Consider the following 25,603-nt stretch of genomic DNA (forward strand, 5'->3'; position numbering starts at 1 on the left):
TTGTGAAGACCCTGGGCGCAGTAGATAAGCCAAAGGGCAGTGCAGAGAATTGGTAATGCATTGAGCCAGCTATGAATCTGAGGTATCTTTTGCAAGATTGTCTGAGTGGGACATGCAGGTCTTCCTCTTTTAGGTCCAAAGTTACGAGCCAAGCCTTCTTGCCCAGCATGGGCAGTAGCTGCCTTAGAGTCAACATCTTGAATTTTGGAACTTCCAGAAACGTACTTAGTATAGACAGGTCCAGTTTGGTCTCCAGGTTTTGTCCTTTCTGGGTACTAGGAAAAGTCTGGAGTAAACTCCTTGCCCCTGCTCTTGTTGTGGTACTTGCTGAATGGCCCTCATGTCCAAGAGGCTGTAATTTGATTTTGTGCCTCTGCCCATTGATTGTGTGGCAGGTCTGGCATACCTTTTGACCTTGGTAGAGTGTGAAAATGGAACCTGTAGCCTTGGGACACTATGTTCAGGACCCATTTGTCTTGGGTAACCATTTTCCAATTTGATGAAAAAAGTGCAAGTTTTCCCCCTAAGGGGGCTGCCAAAAGAAAAGTGCTTGGATCTGGTAGAGGAAAGTCATTGGGACTGTTTCCTGTAAGGCTGTGATTTGTCTTCTCTGCTTTTGGAGGTAGGAGCACCTCATTGTTTAGGCTGTATGAGCCTTGGGGTGGAGATCTGCCTTTGGGACGCCTGTATCTGCCTCTTTGTGGCCTGTCTGACACTGGAAAGGACCAATTTTTAGAAGGCCAGTTCCTGCTAAACCTGAGCGGCTGTACCTGTAAGAAATCCTTGACTGTCTGGATGGATTTTGCTTTATCCTCCATTTTTTTTTCTCAACACCTCTTCTGCTTTAGTACCAAACAAAGTAACATGCTGTAATAGTGCATCTAATAATTTTGCTTTAACATGATCAGGCAGATTCTGTTCCTTTAACCAAGCATGCCCTCTAATAACAGAACCTGTAACAGCGGCCCTGCAAGAGGCCTCTAATGAATCATAACCACATTGCAAAGTATGCTTTCCCACTTATTCAGCTGCATGCAATAAATCCTGCAATTCCTTGTTCTCTGAACATTCAGTATTTGTCAACAATTTCTGTTTAAGCAGTGACATAAAATATTGTTGATATTTAAGCATATGAAACAGACAATTTAAAGCCCTTACAGCCAGGGTAGCAGAAGTGTAGACTTTTTTCCCCCCATCTGTCTAAAGCCCTAGAATCCCTATCAGAGGGGACAGGGTTTTTTACAGTGGAAGCTTTGACCCCTTTGGGACCCTGAGATATAGTTTCTGGGTCAGCATTGGGGTTTTTATATAGGAGTTTATGAGAATCCGGGACCCTGTAGTATCTGTCTGGCTTAGTAGATGCAGGGGGTAAAGAGTCAGGGGACAGGCCGGACTCTGAAAATACATCATCTACAAAAGAATAATCCTCAGGAGGAAAGGCTGAAGGAATGGATTCTTCAGCATCAGAATCCTCATAGGGAAGCATGGAGTAATCCTGTTCAGAAGAGGAATCAGAGGAAACAGAAACCTGATTAGAAGAATCGTACTCTGTCTCTTGCCTAGGCCTCTTATCAGGAGGGGGATGGGCACCCCTGATCAAAGTAATTAGGTCTTCGGCCATTTTGAGCATCTGTTTTTTAGGCATGGAAGTCTGAGCAAGAGAATGCTGTACTCATTTCTTTGTCTTTAGAGCTGCTTTAGTCTTTGTCTTTGAGCTGAAGATGGCTTAATATATAGTTATGTAGGTCTGAAGACACCCTCAGAATACGATGCCTGCTCAGCGGCTCTGGAACCATCTGAGGGAATGATTTCCGAGTTTCCAATACCTTGAGTATCCAGAGGCCCAGTCGGCTCCACGTGGAAGTAGGAAGCAGCCTGTGGCTCTGAGGTAGCGGGCGCCAGGGGTTGCGAAAGTGCCTCACTGAGAACCGGTGACTGGCCTAGCAGAGGCCTCGTCGTCAATTCTGGACCTCAGATGCCTATCTTTTTCCTTGTCCTTGCATTTTTTGTAAACTCCAGTTGTCGGCTGGTCCGATGGCATTATATAATTAAATCTACGGCCAAAGTAATGAAATGCAAAATTGAACCGATGCTTAATAGTGCATTGGTTAAATCTAGCACAAAACCAACAGCTAGCAACTTTGTGATCAGGGCCTAGGCAAGGAATACAGTAAGAGTGAAAATCCTTATGAGGTATTTGCTTCCCACAAGAAATACAATAGTTAACTTTTTCTGACATCGGTCTGGAGAGTTTCCCCAATGGGGGTACTTAGCTTTAATGAAGACTTCGGTTCTGAAATTCGGATTTGAATATCTCAGGAGTCGGCCGACCGGCACTTGCGAACTGCTTCGGGCACCGTGCGGCAAGAAAGACGGAAGAAAATGGCGTCGGCTGCATCTTTTATACCCCTGGTGCACTGACGTCAGGAAAGAGGCGACAGCAACCGATGCCGGACCTAGACTTTGGAATTCTGGCCGACTGAGGGTAGCCTGCCAGCAGAATAACCCAAGAGTAATGACTGCAACAGTGAAACACGATGAACATCCTATCCGTTATTAAGTTCAAAGGCTGATACACTAACACTCACCTGGTCAAGGTTCAATAATTCCATAAGTGAAACACCCCTCTCCAATATGAACTGAAAAAACAAACTCTTAAAATCCTGCAAGGCTGCTTTAAGTGATCATTTTTGCAAATAATCTAACTGTACTTGTTTTCTTGATCCAGGTTAGCCAACGACAAATCAATTTATTACTTAAGTGTTTAATACATTTTTATTAATTTTATCTATAAATACTGATTTTCCTATTTTGAGTTTTCTCTCCTTATACTGCATAACTCTGCTGTAATACTGCATCTAATTACATTGCAGTGCTAATTTTGGTAATTTATTAATTTACTGTGCATGGGTTGTTTATAAGTTCATACGCAAATACTAGAGCAGCTGCCCTTGCAGGCCATTTTAAGCCAAGCCAATTTCCCCCAAAGGTGAGAATCAAAATCTGTACTATGTGACAATGAGGTAAAAACCTTAACTATTATGCCAACCCCCAACTGCAACTGAAAATGTCAGTACACCAGCTCACCTACTCAGATAAACTGAAATAAACAAATATAAAATATAACATGCCTGTTTACTTATTAGTTTGTTTGCTTGCTATTCCTCAGACTACTGCTCAGATTAAAACAAGCATTTCATTAGCCCCGTTGGCACCTATAAGATCTTAGTGTTATTCTGCAATGTCTGTTTTTCACACAAGTTCAGCCAGCACACTTTGTATTCCTGAGGCAAGTCTTCAGGTCTCCACCAAAAGATGGTACTAGAGGACAACTGTACTCCATTTAACCCACCTCCCAAGAGACAGGAGAGCTTATCACATAATTATATCTCCCCCAGTCCTCCGCATGTGCCAGATTCACTAATCAAACATCTGTCTCATTCAAGGCCAGAACCTCAGCACTTTTGCTTATTTTGTCTTGAATGAAAACTAAAATGGAGCAAAGCACTTATCTTCTTCACTATGGCAGTCACTAACAGTCCAACAATGAGAAGGACAAGCAAAGCAATGAGGAATGCCCTCTCTTTTATGGTGCTGAGCATGTGACTAATAATGCATTCATATATTAGTGAGGGGTGTATTTACCCCTTACTGCAAAGGTTTAGGAAATCTGCAGTTATTATGCAGTTATTATGCCACCTGTAAGCCTGACCATTTTGTATAAAATACATCCTGATCGAGACAGCTCAAATGAATATCTTAAGATCTTTGCTAATATACATTCTTAAGAGAATATTAATACACAATGTTTTGTCTTCGAAGAATAAGAAGAGTACCTGAATTGTCCAGTGCCAAGTGTATCTCCTGTAAATAGGCTGTTCCTGGCATCTCTCAAGTTTTCTCTAAGCTTCTTGTCTAGTTTCTGAAAAATAATAAAGTTATGGGTTATACACTTAACATAATGTCACAGTTTTATAAACTACAACATATTCTTTTAAAAAGAGCTACCAAATTCATCCAAGGCAAAACCGAACAAGGACCACCACATAATTTCTGTTGTTCAGGCGTTTGAAATTTGCAGAACTTGAGCAAACTTGCTGGGAAGTGAGAAACAACTGTTTTGTATTCCTGACATATTAAGGCATATAACATTACTTCAGCACAAAAAGAACTGTGAAAAGGGTTTTAAAACAAGCAATTTTGGACATAGACACACTGATCAGCCATGGCACACTCCTTTCATTTTGCATGGTATGCAAGTGGGGAAAGTAGAGAAAGGAGAAAACAACTGGAAATAACGTCAAGTCACTGCTACACCAGGAACCAAGCAACTTCTTCCACTAGAGTTTGACTCCATGCATCAGAAGGACATTTTCTAAAAAGAAACTGGTTTCTTGAAGTTGTTGTGGTACCAGTGTAATGTAACTTATTTTGCTGTGCCATCTGTATAAAATATTACCAATACAACACACATTTTGTGAAATGTAAAGAAAATGTTACTTTTCACAGAGCACTATATGCATGCTGCCCACTGCCAACAGGAATTACAAAAACAGCAACAGCAAAAAAATGTCCTTTCTGCTCTGGGTGTAAACAAAATCCTTCTTAATGTTAAGTTGTCTATCTCGCCTTCATTCTTGCTGGTTGGGACAGCGTCCCTAGCACCTTAGTCCTGGGTGGCTCATCGGAACAGAGTCTTGAGCACAGTGGAACCAAAATCAGCTCTACTCCTAGAGGCCATATCCAACTTATAATGTGAAATGAAAGTATGAGGAGTGGCCCATGTGGCTGCAGCACAAATAGATTCCATTGGTAGTCTTGATTGAAAAGCTACCGAAGTAGCTAACGCTCTGGTGGAATGACCTTTAGGTTTAGTAGGGAGTTCTTTATGTCTCAGTTGATCAATCAAAGTAATAATAGAGGACAACCAACTGGATAAGGTTACTTTAGAAATTGGCAGTCCCTGTTTGCCCTCAGCATAGGACAGGAAGAGTTGGTCTGATTTTCTTGTTTGCTTAGTCCTATCCAAATAAAAACGTAATTGCCTATGAACGTCCAACTGGTGTAACTTTTGTTCAGCTTTGTTTGAATAGTTAGGAAAAAAGACAGGTGGATCAATAGCCTGATTCAGGTTTGTTTCAGAAGGTATCTTGGGCAGAAATGAAGGATTAGTCCTGAGTGAAACTCTATCCTTATGAAACACAAGGTAAGGAGGAAGAATACAGAGGGCTTGAAGTTCCGAAACTCTCCTAGCTGAGGTGATGGCTACTAAAAAGAGAGTCTTCCAGGAGAGTAATTTTAAGGAACAGGAAGCCGCAGGTTCAAAAGGGGGAAGAATCAAGGAAGCTAATATCAAGTTTAAATCCCACGGAGGCGAGGGATCTCTGACCGGGGGCCTACGCAAAATAATCCCTTTAAGAAAGGCCTTGTAAAGTTTGTGGGACATGATGCTGGTTTCTGACAGGCCAGCGTGGAAATTTGCAATAGCAGCTAATTGGACCCTAATGGCGGCAGACGAGGAGCCAGCTTGAAAAAGTTCTGCTAAAAAATCTAGAACGTGATGGACAGGGGCTATAAAGGGATCTATATTCCTAGCCCAGAAAGAAAAACATTTCCAGTTACTAGCATAAGTCTTCCTGGTGGTAGATTTGTGTGAAGAAAGGATGATTTCACGCACCGGCTGAGAAATATGTGGAAGCCTGGCTAAGGTTGGAAGTGGAGCAACCAAGCCGTGAGGTTGAGAGACTGAAGGGATCGGTGCAGCCCGCCCGACTGATGGACCAAGAGGTCTGGCACTGGGTCCAGATTCCATGGCTGCTCCAGCAGGTGACGATGCAGAAATGGGAACCAAATTTGTCGAGGCCAGTAAGGGGCAATGAGGATCATCCTGGATCCCAATGTGGTTGCCTTCTGAATTAGCTTGGGAATTAGGGGAAAAGGTTGGAATGCATACAGAAGACCCTGGGGCCAATTGTGAACTAGAGCATCTCTGGGGGAGTGGCTGGGAAGGGGGAAGAGAGTGAAGAAATTGTCGCACTTGCTGTTGAGAGGAATTGCGAAAAGGTCGCAGCAAGGGACCCCATCTGCGGAAAATTTTGTCCGCTACTGACTGACTGAGAGACCACTCGTGAGGCATGAGAATAGCTCTGCTTAGCCTGTCCACTATGACGTTGGACTTCCCGGGGATGTGAGTTGCTATCAGAAACCGTTGAAAGGAGATCGCCCACTGCCAGAGTCTGAGTGCTTCTCGACATAAGGGATAGGACTTGGTTCCGCCCTGCTTGTTGATGTACCACACTACAGACATATTGTCTGTTTGAATTGCAATAGTCCCGGTGGGTAGAGAGTCCTGAAGAGCTTGCAACGCTAAAAGCACCGCTCTCATCTCCAAGACATTTATGTGCAGGTGGTACTCTAGAGGTTGCCAAGTGTTCTGGACAGTCCTGCCCTGAAAATGCCCCCCCCCCCACCCGATCAGGGAGGCATCCATGGTCACTGTGGCAACAGGAAGGGGAAGAACAAACTGTCTGCCCTGGAGTACTAGAGGGGAGACCATCCACCAAGCCAGGTGGTCTTTGCATGATTCAGTGATTATTATCTTGTGAGACATCGGCAGTTGCTGAAAGGACCATTGGGTAAAAAGCATCCACTGAAGAATCCACATGTGAAAACGAGCCAGGGGAACTAGTATGATTGCTGCTGCCATGAGACCCAACGTTTTTAGTACAAATCTGGCCTAAATCTTCTTGCACTGTAGTAAGACCTGCACATGCCGGCGAATGTCTGACACTCTGTCTAGAGGAAGTTTTGCGGACAGATCTTTTGTATTTAATCTTGCGCCTACAAAGGTTATAGACTGACAAGACGACAATGCAGATTTTTTGAAATTTATTGAGATACCTAGCTCGGAGCAAGTTTGGATGGTATAATCCCTGGCTCGCAGTAGCTGATGCCTGGTGGAAGCAGTAAGGAGCCAGTCATCTAGATACGGAAACATCTGGAATCCTCGCCGTCTCAGGTGAGCCGTAACCACTGCCATGCATTTGATGAACACCCTGGGGGCTGTGGTGAGACCAAAGGGCAGGGCTCTGAATTGATAGTGACCGTCTCCCAGCCGGAAGCGGAGAAACCTTCTGGAGCGCCTGTCCATTTTGATATGGTAGTACGCATCCTGAAGGTCTATGGAGAACATCCAATTGTCCTGACCCAAAAAGGGTAGAATGGACTGAAGCGTGACCATCCGGAACTTCGTTCTTTGAACAGATTTGTTTAACCTGCTGAGATCCAAAATGGGTCTCCAGTCCCCTGTCTTTTTTGGTACCAAAAAGAACTTGGAGTAAATTCTGGATCCTTGCTGGTCTGCTGGGACTGGCTGGATGGCCCTTTTTTCTAGCAGTTTTGAAATTTCTGGCACTGCTTGTTCCCTTAGACCGGGTGGAATATCTGGAAGGGACTTGGTTGTTTGTACAGGGGTGTGGACAAAGCGGATTTTCTAACCCTCGGATATGATGGACCGTACCCATTTGTCTTGTGTGAGGAGTTGTCAGGCTTCTGGGTACAGTGACAATCTTCCCCCGACTGCCTCCGAAGGTGGACAGTTGGGCAGCCCCTCAGGGGTGCTGAAAGGGTTTGTCAGAGAAAGATTCTCTGCTACCCTGTTTTTGCGGACCCCCTCTGCCCCTCGGGCAGCGTCTATTATTGTTCTCTCCACTGCCCCTGGAGGGAAACTCACCACGTGTGTCAGGCATGACTCCCTGGGGTTCCCGAAACCACATTTTCCCACTCTTCTGACTTTTAGGGTATGGTCTAGAGGGAGTAGAAAAACGGACTCCCACGGCAGAGAGAGTCTTGCCTTCCTACTCACACCTGGTAAGGGTATCCTTCACCTGTGGTCCAAACAGAGCCGAACCATCGAAGGGGGTATTGGTGAAGGACGCCTTAAAGGGGTCAGCAAAGTTACATAATCGCATTCAGGCATGTCTTCTCAAAGCCACGCCTGTACCTGCGGCCCTACTCGCCACATCAGCTGCATAAGAAATGAGCCGCATGGAGGAGTTGACGATTGAGTTAAGGGTCGCCAGCTGGGAGTTGATCTTATCTTGAGCCCCCACAGCTGATGGATCCTGAAGGATAACACCCAGTTCCTTGAGAAGATCCCTTTGAAGGCGGGTGAAGTGGCACAGATAATTCAGCGACCGCATGGAAAAAGTCGTTGAGGAAAACATCCGCTTCCCGTACCTGTCCATTGTCCTAGACTCTTTATTAGGTGGATGGACAGGCACCGAAGGGTCAGCCAACTCCTTCTTCATGGCTGCTGCCACCACCATGGCATCAACGGGGACACCTTTTGTCAAAAATTGTTTGTTGGGCGGGGCTGTAATGAACTTCGTGGGCCTATGAGGAGTTGGTTCCACTGTGTCCGGGGCTGACCATGCCCTTCGAGCCACTACTTCCATGAGCGGGTCGAAGGGTGGAGACACCCAGGAGGTGGAAGGGCGAGAACCAAACGCGTCCAGGTATATCGACTCATCCTCAGAAGGGTTAAGGGCAGTCCAGTTCCCCCTCTGCTTAAGGATCTCTAGGATGTCTGAAAGAGAGACATCCGCAGAGGGGGATCTTGGGGACCCTTCCGAATCCTCCAAGTCTGTATCAGACATGACTGACTCGGGGGAGTTGACATGTTTCCTCTTACATTTTCTCTTCCGAGGGGGCTCCTCTGAAAGATCAGGGTAGGCCTCGGAAGAGGAAGATACACCCAATGGGGCGACCTGGAGCGTCTGTTCAACACGCTTGAGGTCACTGGGGTCAGGAGGGTGGGCAGAGACCGATGCAGGCACCATGGGGGGAGGAGCCGAAGGGGCTGATCGAGGAGCCGACTCAGGAGTCAGCACGCTCCTCATGACCACGAAGGCGCCCCCTATCAGGCAGAGCAGAAGGTCCATGCTCCAGGGGGACGTGAACCCCTCCCGGCACCGAGAGGGACGGCTCCGAGGTCGATGCTGGGGCCGAGCTCACCTGCGCAGAAGCCCCGAGAGGGAGAATGGGGTCGGACAAGGGTCCGATGCTACTCACCCCCTCGGAGCCGACGAGGGAGTCCCGGCACCCAGATCCCTCCAAGGAAAGAACCAATGAAGAGATCGGAGCCGACGAAGGAGCCGAAAGGTGTGGTATTGGCTCCGACGTTTCCAAGATTCGAGCCCCAACCAGCTCCGGCTCCGAACGCAAAGGGGGAGTCGGAAAAGGAATTGCTGAAGACACCGGGACAGCCACAGTCTGTTGAGAAGGGCTGGTTAAAATTTGGGCCAGGGCCTGCGATTTAAGGAGTCTACTGACCACCCTCTCCAAGTCATGATCAGATAGCCTGGAGGACCGAGAGGAGTGGGACCTATGGCTTCATTCAGACTGAAGCAATGGTGACCTCGGAGCCGAATGAACCGAGTCTAGGGAAGGGGACCTAGAACGTTTTCGGCTCAAAGATGGTTCCGACACTAAAGTCGGAGCCGACTGAGGTCTAGAGATGTCGGCTCCAGCCGGAACCGAAGAGGAGGAAGATGCTCTGCCCGGCGACGGCTCCGAACTGGGAGCCGACGGTTTGGCGGGCTTTGAGGATTTCCCCGACTGAGGCTTCACCGAGGATCCCTCTGGCTTAAGTAAGCCTCTCAAAATAAGTTTGTTCCTACGCTCCTGCAGGACTCTCGGGCTGAAGGCATGACAGACCGAGCAGGAGTCCTGCAGGTGTAGGGAACCCAAGCAATACACACAAGAAGTGTGACCATCTGTCAGAGACATCTTCTGACAGCATGAGTCACACTTCTTGAAGCCTGAAACTTTAGTATCCTTGGACATACTGGCAAGGGGATACTAAAGAGAGAAAAATTAAACTAGTGCTTAAACAAGGCACACAAAACACTCACACACCTGCACTAGTTAAGCTAACAATAACAACAACAAAAAACTATCACCACACTTAATAACAACAACTATCCTTAATAAAAATATACAAATACTATAAGGCTAAACACTACTCCTATTAAGTACCAAAGGGGTGGGGTTAGCCACTAAAGAGAAGAAACAAGGGGGGGGGGGAGACTCTCTAACAAAAATTGAGTTTCCTAGGTGGGATAAACTAGGGGATACACAGTCTAACTACACTAAAAGGGAAGACTATCTAAATATACTAAAAATACAAGGTAAATTTTTAGCTAATAATACAAAAAAAGGAATAATACGACCTGAGCCAGTAAAATCGCAACCTCATAGCTGAAGCAGCAAACGAGATCTGAGTATCTAGCGCCAAGCATTGTGGGATATGGGGAGGTGTCGAGCCAGTAAATAGCTCTCGAGCTTTAGTAGATGGCCGAGTCAGAGCAGAGGATCGGCACCGAACCCAACCAGCAAGAATGAAGGCGAGATAGACAACTTAACATCTATGATTATACTAAGAAACTGCATTAATGAACAAAATTATGCTATAAAAAGGGGGTCACAGTGAGTAACATGCTTTCTACATCGTGCTCGATACAAAAAAAAAAAAAGTTTGTACTTGATTATGTTTAAATGGACTTCACAGGGGGAGATATCAAAAATTAGACCGATGTCAAAGAATTTCAGTGGCATTTTTTTTTATGTATGCCAGTACTCTAAATTAAATGAAGCTTAATACTTTAAAAGTGTCCTTTGATCTGGAAAACTTAAACATTAATGTTATTTAAGTCAGCTTTTAAATTATTCACAGTCATATGTTTTATATTTACTAGTGGTTTTAGATTGTGTGTTTTAAGCAATTTACGTGATGTAGTTTTGCAAAACACCTCAGTAAGATCACAAAGCACTGCTGAATGAGAAAGATTCAACAGTTGGGATAATAAAAATTTCAGTATAGTTCCTAAACTTGCTTGCTATTACACTGTTTAGATTTTTGTTTTGTTTTACAAAATGCAGTGTTCTACTATTGGGCTTAGCTAATTTATTTTTATTATTTGGGTCAGACCACCCAAATGAATAAGATATCATTTTTCACATTCAGGTATATCTACATCAAATCTGCCTTTAGAAATGGATTTTCTTTTCTACTGCTGTTAAAAGTCCTGTGATTTCTAACTCTAGCACCTGTCTAAAAATTATTTAATAAACATCTGACAATCTGTTTAGCTCTTTTAATTCCCAAGAGTCAGTAAGTAATTTGGACAATAAGCAACAACTCTGTCAACTTGTGTGCTTATTCAGAGATGCTAATATAACATGGAAAAAGTAGCACTACATTAACAGAATAAGATTACTTTCAATAATTTAAAAGCTTTATCAACAGCTTCCAATTTTTCCATGAAGCTATCTTCTACTTCATAGAAAGTTCAGAAGGAAAATGCAATTTTACATAAAGTTTAAAAAAAAATCCATGAAAATTTTCATAATAAGAATAAAACTAATCTATCTGTATCAATAAGATGATTCAGTCGAACCTAAAAAGACTCTGAATGAGAAATCAGTCAGTATTCAGATAACAATTATCCATCCAATCTAAAAAGACTCTGAATGAGAAATCTTAATCAGAATTCAGATGGTAAATTTTCATCCGATCAAGTGAGCCATTCTTTTTCAGATTAACCATTAAGTCAAAACAGGAAACCTAGGATGTACTTAACTCAAAAATAAGAAAATCCTTGAACCAATGGCACAGAGGCAAAGCAACTACAGTTGCCACAAGACACCCAAGTTCAGGAAGAGATTGTGCCATATCCATGACCATATACAAGTTAACTATATTGGATGTCACAAAATTGTCATTATCTGCAATGTGACATGTTCCACAATTTACTGAGTGTTAATGTAACTTTTGTGCTAGCTACCAAAAATTCATTGACATCAATCCCCATATAAGCATTGAAATGGTTTGTTTATTCAATGATACAAATACCTCCACTGTGTAACATACTTGAAATTTCTTCACCATTCAAAAACACTAATCCCTTCCCTGACTGCCTTCATTATTCGCAAGTCAATCTTGTCCTTGTTTTGTGAATGTCCTTCTCTCCAACGGGTACATTAAAAACATTAAAATACTTCCCAGAACTGATTTAAATCTCTTTATGACAAGGTACGTAACTTGTATATGGTCAGTCTACATGAACTAGGTAGGTCTATGACTAAGAGGTTATATGTCCCAACATTCTACTTTTTCAGATATGGAAATAAATCTTCTGTGTAAATTTCTGAACATTACTTTGAACTATAACCATTTTGTTTTTAAGGAAAGTTTTTTAAGACAAGGAGAGTTGGAAGATTCTGCATTAGAACAGTTTTAACCAACAAATCTAACGTATCTGGTTTTATATGGAAACCCTGCAGGGAATCGTTAACTACCTTTGATTCATAATGGATGCCTTTTGGTGGTTAACTGTTTGGAGATCACGCATGAGGTTCTCCATGTTTGCTCTGGATGGATAAGACTTCCACTGCAAAGTGGTGCTATACTGCATGTTCTTCAGTGCCTAAAAATTTAATTAAGATGTTGGCTATGCTTCTCCTATGAATGATCAACTCACAATTACCCAAAGCCCTACATGACTTACTACAATATGAACACCAACAAAGCTCCCCTAAGCACCATCTGTACATCTATGTAACAGTACAACATATTTTTTTATTTCTGGGGGAAGCCCCTCTGCACTTTCCATGAGAAGGACTGTACTCACCATGTCCTCCTTACTTAAAAATACTAACTTCCTGACCACACAATTGCAGAGAATGGAGAAACACCTTGTAAGGCCTAATATGGGTGCTGCAAAAATTGTAATCTTACAGTTTCAGAATTAAAACAGTAGACAAATCAAAGGATATAACTTAAGAAGAAAACTAATGCACATCACAAAAGGATAAGTCATTAATATAACATACCACCCACATGGGAGGTCATTGGCATAATAACTGAAACCTTGAAGGATAAGGATTTTCTGGTGGTATCATATATGCAGAGATGGCTAATGGTAATTCTATCCAGGGATTTTCTGGAGGAAGCTGTCTTGTGGCTTTTCTTAAGAGTAACCATAAACTAGGGAACCTTGATCAGAAGTGCTTTACTGGATCAGAAGGACTTCACTTCATTGTCAGCCATGCCTGCTTTTATCCAGCTAAGTGAAGATTGCTCAGAACCACTGCATCCTAAGGTCTGAGGGTTGCCACCACTGTCATTGTACTATTTTCCATGTTTGAGGATATGGCTATTGCAGTAGACCTTGAAATGTCTGGCTCCAGAGTCACTACATTCTTAATGCCTTTTTGCTGCTGCACCCTTGCCAACAGGCCTTAAAGTGGTTGACAGTCTCCACCAGCCTTCTGGAGGAACACTCCACCTGCAGCAGGACTTGTCACAGGTTCTGATGATGGACACTTGGCTTGTAGACTGCAGAGCTCACAGAGGCTCACCTCTACATGGTGCAGGGAATTTGGCACAGTTTGAAAGAATTAACATCAACTAGTTTAAACTGATGACAGTGTTTCTGGCCCTAAAGGCACAGGAGAAGGAAATGATTCTGGAGCCTTTCCTCATTCAATTAGTCAACCAGTCCATCAAATATACTTAAGCAAGCTGGAACAGAGCTCATTTAGCACTAGGCCATAGAAAAGGGTAAGTTCACATCCCCAAGGAAGTGAATGAACTGGCAGATGCTCTAAGCTCATTTTTCTGGTCCTCTACTATTGCTGTGGATTTGGAAATTATGCCTGGTCTGGGTCTACCAGATGTGGGGCACTAGAGCCAACTTGTCTGCCACTACCTTCGATGACTGATTCAGTTGGTAAGCAGGAGATAGCTATTGAAATGCTAACTACTATGGCATGTAATGTTTCTGCCTACATTCTCACTATATTTTCTGATTTCACTTGGCATCTCAAAGTTTAGGGAAAAGGGATAAAACCTATTTAACAGTCTAACAGTGTGATTTTAGGCTCTGAAGTTCTAACAATACAGGAAACCTCTTTCACTCCAAGACAAACATGTCCCTATGGATAGAGGGGCGACATCTCTTCAACTTTAGGTTTGCCTCCTGATGTAGACCCCCTGACCCTATGGAAATAGCTCTCACTTTGGATCAACCAATAAAGTACATTTGGGTAAGTAAACTTGGCATAACAAATGTTATAATAGATGAGTGTTGCAATAACCTGAGGTATTTGGTTCCTATCTCTACCAACCAGCTAGGTTTTCAAAGCTAATGGACACCCTCTATGTGCTCTGTCAGGAATTAAATTACAGCTCAATATAAATGACAACAGTGACAAAGCTTTAGAGTTTTCTTTCCCCGAAGAAGACAGGCAATAGCTCTGTAAAAATGCTATGAAATGTAACAAGAGAGTAACTACATACACAAGGGTATGTATATATATCCTCAGCCTGGCAATACAAAAAAAAAACACCAAAAGAAGGTGGGAGGAGGGAAGGGACATCTACTGCAACAGAGATTATTTGAATATCTACTGTTATGACACCTACAGTTACACAACTATACTATCAGTATCAGCAAGAAACTACGATCCTTCATAAAATCATCCAAGGCGAGCTTCGAAAAAAATACTGCCAAGGACTCCAAAGATAACCACAAGGCATTCTTTAGCTACGTCAAGAATCTAAGTGGCAATGCTCAGATCTGCTCAGAGTTAGTGCAGAATGGCACAAAATACACTGAACCAACCGATATTGCCAACATCCTGGCAGACAGGTTCAGTGCAAACTTCACACCCCTCTTACTCCCAAAAGGGCCTATAACCATACCAGAAGAATGTAGAGCCCCTGAAATCACAGACACTCAGGTTAAAACAGCCCTCTCCAAAGCCAAAAACACAGCATCAATGGGACCAGACAGTGTCCCAGGCTGCATCCTACACGAGCTCAAAGATGAACTAACCCCTCACCTAAACACACTGTTCAAACTCAGCCTCTCCACAGGCTACGTACCCATAGAGTGGTGCACAGCAACGGTTATTCTGCTACACAAAGGTGGAGCCACAACAGACCCTGGGAACTATCGCCCTATAAGCCTGACTAGCTTGGTCTGCAAGGCTATGGAGTGCATCATCACGGAACTCATTAACAGAAACACTGGGAACCAACACTGGACCCTACCAGTTCGGCTTTGAAAAGGACAGATCATGCCTCCTAAACTTGGTGGACTTCTTTGAGACAGTTACCAAGGCTATAGATGAGGGAAAGGTGGTACATACAGCCTACCTGGACCTCGCAAAGGCCTTTGACACTACTCCCCATTCTGGTATTATAGACAAGCTCACCAGCCTGAACATAAACCCCTATGTCACAAGATGGGCTGCCAATTGGCTCACGGATAGAACCAACATGGTGAGGGTTGCGGGAGCTAGGTCTGACTCTAAACCGGTTACAAGTGGCGTTACCCAGGGCTCAGTCCTAGGACCCCTCTTGTTCGGCATATACTTCTCAGAGGTACAGGCAAGCACAGGAGGACTATGGCTGACCAAGTTCGCAGACAACTGCAAACTAGGGGCTATAATTGACTCTCTGGCTGACACAGACATCCTCCAAAAGGTCTCACTGAGACGGATACCTGGTGTCAAAATCATGGCCTCAAGCTAAATGCCAAAAAGTGCATAGTCATCCCCTTTGGAAAAAAACAAAGTACCCACAAACTACCACATAGGTGGTAGTCCCCTAAATACTAATAATAAGGGATCTGGGGACCCAAGTAGATAGTAACTGCTCCTTTGATAATCACATTGCCAAAGTGGTTAGAAAATCCTTCTATGTGGCCCACCTAATCACAAAAGGGTTTGCATCCAGATCAAAAGAGGTCATTGTGCCCCTCTACTCATCACTCATCAGACCCATCATAGAGTACAACACCCTATTTTGAATGTACCTTACAAGACACCTCCAACAGCTGGAAAGACCACAGAAGTACCTCACCAAGAGGATCACTGGCCTCAAACAGATGCCCTATACAGCTCGACTCAAGAAACTCCAGCTGTCCTCAATTGCATACTGCCTACTCAGAGGTGATCTCTGCCTTTCATACAAGGCCATGTCCAACCCAGAATTGATGGACATGCTCCACCTAAAGAAAACCTTATCCCCTTGAGCCACACACTCTAGGGATCTAAACCTCACCACAACAATAAATAGTACGCGCTGGAGGGATAGATTCCTGTCCCAGAGACTTCCCATGCATTGGAACAAGATTCCAATCTACATTAGGCTGAGCTCTTCACTAACACTCTTCAAGAGAAACCTTGACGAGTGGATGGGAAACAGAAAGTTTACCCCAGGGATCACTTCAGTGGCTCTGCTGGACAGAGGCCAGGAAACTAATCTAAGGGGGCGGCAAAAGCCAACACATTCTGGCTAGGCTTATAAATGCCTTCGGGCAGATAGCCTAGTACCTACCTATGAACCTATGTCCAAAATTAGATGACTGCTACAATAACCTAACATATTTGGGTAGATTACAATTACTTACAAAGTAAAAAGGGAGGAGGAAGTAAATTAAAAAGCCAGGGGTCCCACGAGAGTGGTCCTAGCAAAGTCTACTCTACACCTGGAAAATGAATCCAGCTTTGTAAAAGTATGTACAGAGAATGAAGATGCTGCCTGTAAAATCCTCCTAAAATCCACCCCCTTCCCAGAAAGCCAAAGAAGAAGCCAATGCCCTAGTGGAACAACCCTAACTCTACTTGAAGGAAATAAGAACATTTGATTTACTGAGAAAAAAGAAATCTCCTGGAAAGGGAGGGGAAACTCACAATGACAAGTGTACCTGTGCTGGATAAATTTTAGAACCCATTTGTCTAAAACAGTATGGTACTGCAATGGAAGACAGACAGAGAGCATTGAATTTTAAGAGGATTTTCTTTTCTTTTTTGGAGCCTCCCTGTCACTCCCTTTTTTAAATCCTGTTTGTAGGCATCTTCCTTCATGACCAGCTTTTTGAGAAAGGGAACTGGAGTAGACAGAACATTTTTATTAACCTTAAAAAATGAATTTTTGAAGCCTTGAGTTACCCCTTGAATCAATTTTCCTCTTTCATCAAACCTATTAAGTACCTCAATTGCAGAAGGACCAAACAAAACTTCCTTGCTCAGAGGAGAATTTGCAAGTTCAATTTTAACATCTTCAAGTAGACTTTGAGAATGTAACCAAGCAACTCTTCTTATGACTGTCCCAGAAGAAGCTGCTCTAGAGACATTATCAGTAGCATCATATTAAAACTTAAAGGCATGATTAAGTACATCTTCTTCTTCTTTTGGCTTTTTCCGGTTAGGGGTCGCCACAGCGGATCAACTGTCCGCTCATGATTGGCAGTGGAGTTTTACGGTGTTGAGTTGCCGGCCCAGCACCCATCCTTCCACAGAAGGCATACACATGCACACACTCATGCCTAGGGCCAATTTAGAGTGTCCAGTTAGGGGTCGCCACAGCGGATCACCTGTCCGCTCATGACTGGCAGTGGACTTTCACAGTGTCAAGTTACCAGCCCGGCGCCCAACCTTCCACAGAAGGCACACTCACAATCACGCACTCACGCCTAGGGCCAATTTAGAGTGTTCAACCCACCTACAGCATGTCTTTGGGATGTGGGAGGAAACCAGAGCACCCGGAGGAAACCCACGCAACCACAGGGAGGACATACAGACTCCGCACAGAAGGCACCCCAGCTGAGGATCGAACTGGAGAACCTCTTGCTGTGAGGCGACAACACTAACAGCTGCACCACTGTGGCTGCCCAAAGGCATGATTAAGCACATGAGAAGCAGAAACCCAAGAGAAAGTCAAAGAACAGAGAAACGTAACAGTCAACTTTTTCATGTTCACAACATACAGAAGTAAAAAATTTAATAAGCAAAACAGGCTGTTTTAAATTCTGAAGGTAACAGTGGCTGAAAAATAAACTCTTTTTCCAAATGTGTCAAAAGTTTTCCCATCCTTGTGAGAGGGAGAAAATAATTAGCATTAGCATTTTTTCTAGAAGCAGCAGTTTTGGATAGGAAATCACTGCTGGGTCTACTTTAGCATGAGAAAATAAAGAAGTTAAGTCTTACCATAACATTGCATCTGTGTTGTCTATCTTCGCCTATTACTGACTTGTGGGTATATGGTTCCGATCCTCGTAACCAATCCAGCTAATATATATAGCTCACATCAGCTGTTAGTCTACCCACAATGCCCCTCTCCACATTACCCCAGATCAAGTTTGCAATCATACTGAAGAAGGCACTCTTCACTCCAGTCAGAAACCTTGCCCAAGGTATCCCCTTAACAACAATGAAAACCGAGGATAGGATGTCACTCCATCAGAAATCCAAAGGTAGGGGCAGACAGGAGGGAAGCAAGAATAGATGAAGATCGACAACAAAGATGGAATGTTATGGTAAGACACAACTTCTTTATCTTATGTTGTCAATTTTCATCGATTCTTGACTTGTGGGACAGAGTCCCCAGCTACCTTAGATCCTGGGTAGCTTTATGGAAGAATATTCCTGAGAACCATAGAGGAAGCTCTCCCCCTGGAGACCATGTCCAATTTGTAATGAGTAATAAAAGTATGTGGTTTAGCCCAAGTGGCAGCTGTGCAAATATCTGACATAGCTTTAGAATGAAAAACAGCTGAAGTTGCCACAGAATAGAATAGGTAGAATGTGCCTTCACTGGCATAGGGAGACTTAAGTTTTGTTTCATGTAAATGAAGGAAATGCAGTCATTTAGACAGAGTAACCTTGGATACAGGTTTGCCCAAGGTTGCACCTGCAAAGGACAAAAATAACTGTTCTGATTGTTTAAACTGTTTAGTTCTATCCAGATAAAAACGTAATTGCCTGTTCACATCCAGAAGGTGAAGTTAGTATTCACCTTTATTAGAAAAATTTGGGAAAAATACAGGCAAGTCTATTGATTGATTGATACTGGTCTCTGAAATCACCTTAGGAAGAAAAGTCGGGTTTGGTCTCTGAAATCACCTTAGGAAGAAAAGTCGGGTTTGTTCTGAGTGATGCTCTGTCTTCGTGAAAAACTAAATATGAGGCTTTAAAACATAGAGCCTGTAATTCGGAGACTCGTCTCGCCAAAGTGACAGCTAGAGAAGCAGTGCTTTCCAAGAAAGAAACTTGATGTCACAGGTAGCTGCAGGTTCAAACAGGGGCACAGTAAGAGACTGCAGTACAATAGTCAAGTCCCATGGCAGTAGCGGATCCTTGAAAGAAGGCTTTAAAATGGATGGTGCCTTTAAGAAAAACTTTACAAAGCCTGTGAGAGATTAAAGGCTGGTCACCAATACTGTTATGGAAATCTGAAATAGCTGCTAAGATAACCTTAATTGTGGAAGCAGAAGCTCCTTTATCAAAAATGGTAGCTAGAAACTGCAGAATGTTTTCTACTGGCAATGAAAAAGCATCCAGACCATTATCAAAAGCCCAAATAGAAATTTTCCTCCATTTACTAAGGTAGAGATTCCTGGTGGATGGTTTATGGGATGCCAACAAAATGTGTAGTACAGGAGAAGGAATTTCATTATGCCTGGCAACTAATGGAACTAGAGAAACCAAGCAGTTAGCTTGAGGGTCTGAAGACTGCACTAGTCCCCAAGGATAGGACAGAAGGTCCAGAAACCATGGATTGTGAAGGAGATGAGGCCAGAGGAAGGGAAACCATATCTGTCGAGGTCAGTAAGGTGCAATGAGGATCACTTTGCTTTTCAACCAAGCTGCTTTCTTGAGGAAAAAGAGGGATCCAGTGGGAAGGCGGGAAAGGCATAAAGGAGATGCTGGGGCCAATTGTGGGGAAGGGCATCTCTGGCGGACTTCTCCTGAGGTGGAATTAGGGCAAATAGCTTCTGCACTTGTGGTTCAGAGGTGAGGCAAACAGGTTCCAGCAAGGCTGGCCCCAGCAAAGAAAGACCTTCTTCGCTACTCTGGAGTTCAGAGGCCAGTCTTGAGGCATGAGGGCACATCTGCTCAGTTTGTCGGCAATCACGTTTGAACTCCAAGGGATGTGCACTGCTATCAGAAAGCGGTTGGAAGTTACGCCCCATTGGCACACTCAAAGGGCTTCTCGACACAGTGGATAGGACTTGGTTCCCACTTGTTTGCTGACGTACCAGACTACGGACATGTTGTCTAACTGAATAGTTATCATCCCAAAAGGTAAGGCAGGATAAAACACTTCCAACGCCAGAAGCTGTGCCCTTAGCTCCAGAACACTGATATGTAGACTGGCCTCAGAGGGTGACCACATGCCTTGGACTGTCGTCCTGAGATAATGCCCCCCAACCCATCTGGGAAGCATCCATGGTCACTATTGGCCTTGGTCTGCAGGGGTCTATATCAGAAACGTGAACTTTCAAAAGGTCGAGTCTCATAAGGTCGACACCATATGAGCGAACTTTTGAAAGCTCGCAAGTTTCAATGGAGATCGCTGCAGGGAATATTTCCCTTTACTTCACTGTAGTGCGATCTCAGAGTTGGTGTATTTAAGTAGCGGGGGGGGGGAGGGGCACAGCCTCCCCACATGGGGAGTGCAGGGGGGCTTGCTCCCCTGCTCACAGCGTTCAGGTACGGTTTTTTGTTTTTGTTTCTTTTTATTATATGTTCGATGTTTTAAAACTTTTCTCAGATGGTGTCGACTATATGAGTTTCAAAGTTTAAAACTTAGAGCATATAATATACACCAGGGCTGCAGGGAGACAAAGGGGTGGCCTAGAAGAATCTCCTCGAATTGCATCTACCAGGTTAAGTCATTTTTGCATCGGCTGGATTTGAAGACCAAATGATTCATGTGGTGGGTTAAAATAGATCATTGGCTCACAAGTAGCCACTGGAGAAGTCTCATGTGAAATCTTGCCACTGGAACTAATGTGATCACTGCTGCCATGGAGCCCAGTACCTGCAGAATCTGTTGATCTGGAATTTTGTTTGAGCAAAGGAGGAGTTGAACCTGCGATTGTATTTTGTGCAACCTGTGGAGGGGAAGAGACACCACACAAGAAAGAGTATTGAGAATAGATCTGATGAATTCCATATCCTGAGGGGGGGGTTAGTTGAGACTTCACAAGATTGACCGTGATGCCCAATTGTTTTGATAGTTCCAGAATGAAGTTGGTAGTTTGTAGTAATAGATGCCTGGTGGAAGCAGTGAGAAGCCAGTCATCTAGGTAAGGAAGCACTCTGAATCCGTGCAGCATCAAATGTGCTGTGACCACTACCATGCATTTTGTGAACACCCTGGGGGTGGGGTGAGACCAAAGGGCAGCACTCTGAATTGGTAATGACTGGCTCCTAGCCGGAAGCAGAGAAACGTTCATGAGCTTTTGTCCATCTTTATGTGGTAATGCTCATCTTGAAAGTCGAAAGAGCACATCCAATCATTTTCCTCAAAGAAGGAAAGAATTCACTGAATTGTGACTATCCAGAATTTTGACTGTTGGACAAATTTGTTCAGAATATTGAGATCAAAAACTGGTCTCCATTCCCTTGTTTTCTTTAGTACTAAAAAGAATCTTGACTAAAACCCGGATCCTAAATGGTGTGGTGGGACTTCTTGGTTGACTCTTTTTCTAGCAGCTTTTAATATCTCTAATGCTGCTTGATCTCTCTCACTGGGTGGAATGTCGGGGAGTTTTGCTGGGGTTCTTGGATAAAGAATGATCCTTAGCAACCAAGCATTGGTGGTTATGCATCCCCAGCTGTTTGGGTGCAAGGAAAATAAACCCCTGACTGGCTCCAGAGGTCAGCAATCGGGCCCCCTTTCAGGAGTGCTGGTAGGGTTGACCAGAGAATGAGTCTCTGAAACCCTGATTCTGAAGACCACCCCTGCCTCTGGGATGGCATCTTCCAATGTAACTCCCCCCTCTGCCCCAAGGGGAGTCCGGACCACGTGTGCCCTGGAAAGGCTTCTGGGACTTCTTGAACCACATCTTACCACTCCTTTGTTTCCTGGAGTAGGATTGTTGAGGAGTGGAAAAATGTATGCCCACAGCAGACAAAGTATTTCCATCCTTTTCACACCTGGATAGTCCTTCCTTTACTTTGGATCCAAACAAAGAGCATCTGTCAAAAGAAGCACTGACGAAGGAAGAATTGAAAGGTTCACAAACTCGCACAGACGCATCCAAGCGTGTAATCAAATAGCAACATGTGAACCTGCTTCTCAGCTGCATGTGCAAATACACTTCATGGACGAATTTGAAATAGACTCCAGGGTAGCTAACTGGGAGGCCACTTTTTCTTGGACTCTCTAAGTGACTGCTCCCGCCAGGGTATCTGACAGCTCCTTGACCAGATCCCTTTGAAGTCTAGTAAAATGTGCCAAAAAATTCAAAGACCTGATAGAGAAGGTTGATGATGCATAAACCCACTTCCCAAATCTGTCCATCACCCTGGACTGTCGAGTAGGGGGATGTACAGTAGAACTTTCCTCTGTTAGTTCTTTCTTGGTAATGGTCGCTACCACCATGGCATCAACTACCGAGCCCTTTGCCCAATGTGGATGGTCCTCAGGAGCAGAAAGAATCTTGTCAGTTCTCTGGGGTACAGGTTCTATAGAATCGGGAGCCTTCCAAGCCCACTGAGTGATCAGCTTCATTAGGTCATTAGCAAGCAGGGTCACTCAGGAGGTACACCAAAGGCCTACAAGTACTAGGATTCCTCAGAGGAAGGGTCTTTGGGCTTCCAATAATCCCTCTGTTTCAGGATCTCAAGAATGTCTCTGAAGTCTTCCGGGCTTACCATGGGGAACCCTCCACTTCATCGAAATCCATGTCCTCTGCAACAGATTCCTTGGGAGATTCAAGGTGTTTCCTCTTACACGATCTCTTCCGAGGGGGGCTCTTCAGTGGGAAAGTTCAAAGAGGACTTGGAAGAGGGGATGGCTGTTGTAGATAATTCTCAAGACCTTGGGGCTCGCTGTAAAGGGGTTGAGGTTGGTGGTAGAACCGAAAGGACTGGGGTCATAGGGAGAGACTCTCTGGTAACACAGGAGGCACTTGAGATGAGGCAGTGGCAAAAGCTCTTTCCATGGCTTGAAAGGCAGGCCCCCTTGAGGAGGGTTGGAGCCCCAAACAGAGATAGACAAACTCAGAACCGGGGTCACACCCCGCCCTGAGAGACCCATCTGACAAACCGGAACTGAGGAGGGGTCCTCTGTCGGTGCATCCTGAAGAGGCAGGGCTGGCTCTATAGAAAAACACGGCGCCAGTTCAAACCCCTCAGACCCGATGGTGAAGACATGGTCCCGGGGACCCAACAGTGCCATAGGCACAGAAGGCATCAGAGCCAGACTCAGTATCGAAGACAAGGAAATTGTCGGTGCCGAAGTCAATGGTACCTGCAAAGTTGGAGGCGAGGGCTCTAAAGGCTGTGAGGAGGTCAAAGGAGGTGAATAAGAAGGAATCATAGGGATGAAACCCCCTGTACCAAAGGGGAGAGGGGGCTGAGTAGATGAAGGAAGACCCCTGCCTGTCAGGATCTGATCCACCAACCTAACAATATCCACTTCTGAGAGACTTCTGGTAGAGTGAACGGAAAACCCAGAAGAAGACTCAGGTTTCTCCATGAAAGAGCTAGGGAGTTGTCCAAGGAGGTGGAATAAGTGGTCCTGGGTTGGATAGAAACATCAGGCTTCGGCACAGTCTGTAGGACTGTGAGGGATACCGGTGCCGGCATGGCCATAACAGCTGGTGCCGGTCTTGGAACTGTAGTGGTGAATGATTTAGTAATTGTCATGGTCAGTGTCGATGGCACCGGTAAAGTTCGCAGTGCTGAAGATTCAGACTTTTCCAAAACCTGCTGAACTTTAGGTTTCGGTTCCAAAGAGGAACCTTCCAATGCAAGTTTTTGCTTCTTAATAGTCGGTGCAAATGGAGACGTCACTGAACGGGAGTATTTTGATCCAAAGGCTGGAGGAGATTGGTCTGCCTTGGACATGGCTTCCCATGGGGCTTTAAGGAGCCCTATGAGAATGAGCTTGTTTTTCCTCTTTGCCAGAGTTCTGTTGCTGAAACCCTGGCAGATTGTACAATCAACAGACAAGTGTGAGACACCCAAACAATACACACAACGTTCGTGGTTATCACAGTTTGGCATTTTTCTGTCGCACTCTGTACATTATTTGAAGCCCATAGTGGAGCTTTTAGTTTTTTCTGCCATCGCCCTGAATAAAAAGGGCAGGAGAGGCAGAGAGAAATAACAGAAAGAGAAAGAAGAGGAAAGGAAATTCAGCCACACCACAAGAAGAAATCTACCAACAATGGTAAAGACAGAGAGAGAGGGAAGGGAAAAAATTACCAGTGATGTTAGAGGGAAAAAATACCAATGGTAAAGGGAAACCACACACTCACAAGGGTAGACCAAGAAACTTTAAATTAGAGAATAAAAGGAATAAGACAACTATTAAGGAAAGACAGAGTATATAAAAATGTTTACTAAGCTATGAGAGAGGAACGGGCTGATGTGTCTAGTCGTAAGAGTCAGTAAACGAGATCCGGGGTAATGTGGACAGGGGGCATTATGGGGTAGACTAGCAGCTTGAGAGATTTGTCACTGAAACGAGCAATATATTGTCTGTATACCCACAAGTCAAGAACAGATGAAGATTGACAACATCAGATCAAGTATTTCTGAATCTGAGGTTCCTTCAACAATATGTGAGACTTCTTAGGGACAGGAGGTTAACTGTCAGAAAAACTACAAGCTGTCACAATAAATTATCCAGACCAGATAAGACAGGAGGTATAGCTGCAGATTGAGGGATGCCCAACTGTAACAAATCATGATATATTTGCTGGGGAATAGGAATATCATTCTGTTCCCAATGAAATACATCTTTCATTTTAGATGAGGTATCAGAAATCAGAAAAAGACTTCTAGGGAAAAATCTGAAATCACACCTTCCTCAGAAACAGATTTGTTAGCCAAAGAAGAGACCCCTTAGCCAAAGAAGAGACCCCTGAAGTACAACCTTCTCCTTCCAATCCCTGCTCTTCTGACTGAAATTCAGAGTCAGACAGAGAGAGAAAAAGAAGTTATGTCTTACCATAATGTTCCATCTGTAATGTTGATCCTCGTTCAGTCATTACGTATGGGTATCGGTTCCGACCTCGGAACCGAGCCGGCCATTTTCCAAGCTCGCGTCAGCTTCAAACTCTCGAGCTAAACTCTTACCCACAATTCCCCTTTCCCTGTTACCTCAGATTGGGTTTGCAAGTTAAAGAAGGTAGTTGCTACCTCTGGTCAAATAACCCAAGAGAACTGGATGGTGAGATCCACTAGAAACTACAGGAGGGGGAAGGAGGGAGGGTCATAATGACTGAAAGAGGATCAACAATGCAGATGGAACGTTATGGTAAGACATAACTTCTTTATCTGATATTGTTAATCCTCGTTCATTCCTTACGTATGGGACAGAGTCCCCAGCTACCTCTACTCCTGGGAGGCTCTCATGGAAGGATATTCCTGAGCACCATAGAACCGAAAGATGCTCTTCCCCTGGAGGCCAAATCCAATTTGTAATGATGGATGAAGGTATGAGGCGTAGCCCAAGTTGCAGCTGCACAGATGTCATGTAAAGAAGCTCTGGCATGGAAGGCAGCAGAAG

At 44.2% G+C, this 25,603-nt stretch overlaps 1 protein-coding gene across 3 annotated transcripts in view; it reads right to left on the bottom strand.

Annotated features, from left to right (window-relative positions):
- SCFD1 (sec1 family domain containing 1) overlaps positions 1-25,603 on the bottom strand; it is a 3,579,547-nt gene that overhangs the window by 2,862,355 nt on the left and 691,589 nt on the right. For all 3 annotated transcript variants that reach the window (XM_044073814.1, XM_044073812.1, XM_044073811.1), the window contains exon 9: positions 3,837-3,922. In XM_044073814.1, the coding sequence (XP_043929749.1) occupies positions 3,837-3,922 (86 nt within the window). The remainder of the gene's footprint in view (positions 1-3,836; positions 3,923-25,603) is intronic.

Source organism: Protopterus annectens, chromosome 6.part0 (assembly GCF_019279795.1).
Source record: "Protopterus annectens isolate FY-2018-M chromosome 6.part0, PAN1.0, whole genome shotgun sequence".
Classification (NCBI taxonomy): domain Eukaryota; kingdom Metazoa; phylum Chordata; order Ceratodontiformes; family Protopteridae; genus Protopterus; species Protopterus annectens.